This window comes from Eimeria mitis, genomic scaffold (genome assembly GCF_000499745.2).
Source record: "Eimeria mitis Houghton genomic scaffold, Emh_scaff1503, whole genome shotgun sequence".
Taxonomy (NCBI): Eukaryota; Apicomplexa; class Conoidasida; order Eucoccidiorida; family Eimeriidae; genus Eimeria; species Eimeria mitis.
The window spans coordinates 3,045-4,054 of NW_013569534.1; the positions used below are offsets into that span (position 1 = coordinate 3,045).

Here is a 1,010-nt window from a genome sequence, read left to right on the forward strand (position 1 = left end):
GTTCCCTCTAAACCCTAAACCCTATCCCCTCTAGGGTCTCCCCTCGCCCCTCTCCCCTCACCCCTAAACCCTAAACCCTAAACCCTAAACCCTAAACCCTGTGTATATGTATATCTCTCAGGTTTAAAATATTAAACTTAGTGAAGGCAAACCCTTTCTATTGCCGGGGTTTGGGGGCCCCCCTCGTGTTCTCCGCTAAGGAGTACCGGGATCGGGGGATCGGCTGGAGGCGATCCCGGGGCCCCTTTCGCTTCTATAGAAACAGTGCTGCTGCAGCTGTTAACTATATTCTTGAGGGCTGTGCACCGCCGCCTGCTGCTGCTGCTGCTGCTGCTGCTGCTGCTGCTGCTGGTGCTGGTGCTGGTGTTGGTGCTGGTGTTGGTGCTGCGGCGGGTACGGCTGCTGCAGCGACAACTGCAACTGCTGCAACACCTGCAGCAACAGCAGCAGCAGCAGCAGCAGGAACACAGTCTGCTGCTGGTTGTATTCCTGTTGCTTCTGGCTCTGCTGCATCATCATCAGCAGCAGCAGCAGCAACAGCAGCAGCAGCAGCAGCAGCAGCTGAAGCTCCTGGAGCACCCTCAGCAGCATTCCCGTCATCAGAAGCATCACCAGCAGCAGCAGCAGCAGCACCACCACCACCACAACCACCACCGCCACCACAACCATCATCATCATCAGCAGCAGCAGCAGCAGGAGCAGCAGCAGGAGCAGCAGGAGCAGGAGGCGGACCATCAGTGGACCACTGGACCTACAGCATGGACCGCTGCGTGGAGGATTTTCGTCAGTTTTATTATTCTCTAGAATTTGAATTTATTTTCACGGAGGAGACAGGAGACAAAATATATTTTTGTAGTTCTTTGCCTTTCTCTTATTCAGATGTTATTGATCTTGCTGCTGCTGTACAGACACACAAACACACAAAACAGGTGGGGAGAGAAGAAAAAAAAAAAAAAAAAAAAAAAAAAAAAAAAAAAAAAAAAAAAAAAAAAAAAAATTTTTTTTTTTTT

At 50.4% G+C, this 1,010-nt stretch overlaps 1 protein-coding gene across 1 annotated transcript in view; it reads left to right on the forward strand.

Moving 5' to 3' along the window:
- EMH_0038370 (zinc carboxypeptidase, putative) overlaps positions 1–1,010 on the forward strand; it is a gene marked incomplete at both ends in the record, with an annotated part of 9,533 nt that overhangs the window by 1,070 nt on the left and 7,453 nt on the right. Inside the window, one exon of the mRNA XM_013495285.1 lies at positions 409–783. Within this exon, the coding sequence (XP_013350739.1) occupies positions 409–783 (375 nt within the window). The remainder of the gene's footprint in view (positions 1–408; positions 784–1,010) is intronic.